The sequence below is a fragment of the Oxyura jamaicensis genome, chromosome 12, assembly GCF_011077185.1.
Source record: "Oxyura jamaicensis isolate SHBP4307 breed ruddy duck chromosome 12, BPBGC_Ojam_1.0, whole genome shotgun sequence".
Classification (NCBI taxonomy): Eukaryota; Metazoa; Chordata; class Aves; order Anseriformes; family Anatidae; genus Oxyura; species Oxyura jamaicensis.
The window spans coordinates 12,427,537-12,430,963 of record NC_048904.1 but is presented as its reverse complement, the minus strand read 5'-3'; the positions used below and the strand labels follow the sequence as shown (position 1 = coordinate 12,430,963).

Sequence of the window (3,427 nt, the reverse complement as noted above, 5' to 3'; positions counted from 1 at the left end):
TGCCCCGCTGCAGCCTGAGTCACGAGGCTGAAGTCCCTGCGGTGAACTCGTTTTGCCAGGATAACGCAGCCCGGGAGAGGCACCTTTTGTTTGACAGGACCCTGACAAGGGAGGAGCGTGAAACCACAACACAAAACCGACCGAGGAACACAGCCCAAAGCATCGCCCGAGCAGACAGACACCCTGCAGGCAGTCAGGGCTGGGGGCAGGAGGGGACAAACGAGCTGTTTTAAGGGAAAAAGCAGGTTTTCCTGCAGGTCCGTGAGCACCTGCGGGCTGTAGGTGCGGGGTGGGCAGGCAGAGCCCCCTCCCCGTCCCCTTCAGTTTCCATTGTGCAGCGTGCCGCTTGGGAAAGGTCGGGCTGGCGGCGCGGGAAGGCGCTTCCAGGACAAGGGGTGGGCTGGGGACACGCAGGAGAGGGAATAGCTCGTGACAGGGGACGCGGCGTGCTGCTGGGAGCAGGCAGGACGAGCGGCTGCGTCCCTGCCTTCCCCTCAGAGCGCCCGACGTGCCCAGCACCCTGCCCAGCACCCTGCCGTGCCCCGCGCTCGCTTTCCGAGGGGCCCTTCAGCTGCGAGTGGCGGGAGGTGCTTTGTCTCGGGGGCACGTACAAACCTCTGAAATCCGTCCTGAGGCAGGACAAAACCACTCACCGGATGCCTCAGCTTCTCTGCGACGCTATTTACAGGTTAAGAACCCCGCACCGGTGCTCCTGCTGGCCCCACATGTGCCGGGGCAGCTCTGGGGTGCGCGCACAGCCCCACGGGGCCATGGTGGGGGCTCCCTGCGGGCACGGGCACGCCGGGCAGGGCATCACAGAACCCAGCCCCGCCGTCTCCCTTCACGCCGCCCTCTGCCCCGCAGCTCTCTGCCTGGTGCTGGGCTGCATGATCTTCCCCGACGGCTGGGACGCGGAGACCATCCGGGACATGTGCGGGGAGAAGACGGGGAAGTACTCCCTGGGCGACTGCTCCGTGCGCTGGGCTTACATCCTGGCCATCATCGGCATCCTCAACGCCCTCATCCTCTCCTTCCTGGCCTTCGTCCTCGGCAACCGGCAGAACGACCTGCTGCACGAGGAGCTCAAGACAGAGAGCAAAGGTGGGCGCTGCGCTGCCGGGGGGGACCTGGGGGGCTGGGAGGGAAACGACACCGGCTAGGGGGGAGCTGCCACCTGCAAAGCCACGGGGCCGGCATGGTGGGGAGCAGGCGTGAGGCGACACTGCCCTGCTGACACGCTCTCTTTGTGTTTTGACAGATTTTGTCGGCACTGCGGTAAGTCCTGAGTGTCACCGTCCCATCCCCGACCCGCGCGTGGCATGGCTGTGTGTGACCGTGCCGGGCAGCCCCACGGGGATGGGGAGGCAACGGGGTGAGGGGCAGCGGGGTTGGGGCAAGCGCGTGCATGGCGCAGGCAGCAGCTGCCCGGTGCGGCCCCCGGGCTGCCGCGCCCGACGCGCTGTGCTCTCCCCGCAGAGGATATAAGGCCGAGCGTCCGCAGCAGGACCCTCCTCCCGCGGCCGGCAGCCTGGGCGCTCCCTCCCCGTCCTGCCCTTCATCTGCTGCCGGCGGCCACGCAGCGCGCCGGGGACACGCCAGCCGCCCGCCGCGCCCACGTCCACGCCGGCACCGCCATCCCATGCACCCCGCCAGCCCCGCACCTCTGCCACCCGTGGGCCGCCGCCAGGGAAGGATGCCCCAAACCTGCTTCGTCCGAGAACGGTGTCAAACTGCGGTTTCATTTCGAGGAAAAAAAAACCAACATCTCAGAGTTTTTAACAGATTTCTACATCCCCAGGACTCCAGACCTGCTGCCTCCCGCCCCAACGCGTGCCCCGTGACGCCCCGCGCCGGCTGCTCCGGGCCCCAGCACCTTCCCCGCTCCCACTTTGTACAGCTCCGTCATCCTGTCTCCACGGCCGGGGGGACCCGGTGGCCGGGCTGGGGCCTGCCCGTACTTTTACGTGTAAATTAATATTCTCTAAACAGGGTAAAGTGACTCGAGCCCCCTCGCCCCCAGCCCAGGAGTCCAGCCCCAGGACCTCATGCTTTCCAGTGCCGCTGGGGCCGCAGGCTGCCGCTCGCTCCCACCCAAGCGTGGGGGGACCGCAGGGGCCTCACTGCCGCGACGCCCGACTCGTGCCACCGCTGAATGTAAGCCCTGGTAAGTGGGAGCAGCTGAAAAATGCAAAACCCCCGGGGCGGGCACAGGAGGAACCCCCCCATCCAGCCCCGGCCGCTGCCAAACGCCTCCCCCCCATCCCCATACGGTGCTTTATCTCCACTGGTGACAGCGAGGCTCTCCCCGCCACGGTGCGCAGGCACCGGAGTCCCAGCCCCGTCCCCTGGCTGCACCTCGCCAGCACGCGGCCGCAGGGACCCCAGGGCTCAGTCGTGCAGCACCCAGCACCGACACCCCGGCACGGGCGGCTGAGGCCCGGCCGCGGCTCTGCTGGCCAGACCAGCGCGGGGGCTTCCCCACGTGCCCGCCGCAGCCCTCGCAACGCAATAAAGTCCTCAGCACCGGCCGCGGCTCGGTGCCAGGAGCCGGGGGCTGGTGGCAGGAGCACGAGGCCGTGTGGGGGGCTCTGGAGGGTCCGGAGCCAGGCGGTGTGGATGGGTACAGGAGAGGGGCCGCGGAACCGGGGCGAGGGGCGCAGCCGTGCGGTGGGAACGCTGCCGGGACAAGGTGATGAAGGGCTGTGCGGGAGCCGCCACCCGGCGCACCTGGGGCTGGCGGAGCCGGTAAGTCGTGCCCTGAGACCCTGCGGGGTGGCGGCGAGGGATGGAGCCGGAGCTGTGCCGAGACCCCGAGTGGGAGCCCAGGGCCCCCCGGGACGTCGCGGGCGCTGGCGCTCCCCCCGCAAGCAGCCGCTGCCTGCCACCGCCCCACGGCCCCCGGCGGATCGGGAGCGCTGTTGCTGGCTGAATTGGAAAACAAACCAAGAAAAAATCAGTGGAGAAAGGAATACAGTAGCTGTAATATATCTGTATTTTAGTACAAAGTTTGATACAGTGTTTCACAAAACCTTATTGAAAAATATAATTCAAACCAGATGAGCTCTGAGCCCTGTGCTGTGGTGGGGAGCGGGACGGGAGCTGCTGTCGGCCCCAGGTGGGGAGCGGCCGGGACTGAGCCTACCGGTGCAGGGGGCAGCGACTGGTGCAGGTCCCCTGGGACAGGTCTGTCCCCGATGGGAGCGGGAAGCTGGGGTCCCATGGGTGGGTCTGCCCAGCCTCCAGCTGGGTGGGGGAGTTTGCTGCTACCTGGGGGAGGTGCAGAGACGGAGCCGGACTCTTCTCAGGGATGCGCCACAGCAGACGTGTTCCCGGGAGGTGGCACGGGACCTGTGTCACTGCAGGGGTGGTCAAACTGGAGGCGCTGGGCACCTCAGGCGCCCCAGCTTGAGGATCAGCTCTGTGCCAG

The 3,427-nt window shown here is 67.4% G+C and overlaps 1 protein-coding gene across 1 annotated transcript; it reads left to right on the top strand.

Moving 5' to 3' along the window:
* The first annotated feature begins 755 nt into the window (after nt 1-755).
* LHFPL4 (LHFPL tetraspan subfamily member 4) lies at nt 756-3,060 on the top strand. Its single transcript, XM_035337963.1, has 3 exons — nt 756-1,101; nt 1,259-1,275; nt 1,477-3,060. The coding sequence occupies exons 1-3, from the start codon at nt 771-773 to the stop codon at nt 1,483-1,485; spliced, it is 357 nt and encodes a 118-aa protein (XP_035193854.1). The 5' UTR covers nt 756-770; the 3' UTR covers nt 1,486-3,060.
* The last annotated feature ends 367 nt before the right edge of the window (nt 3,061-3,427 follow it).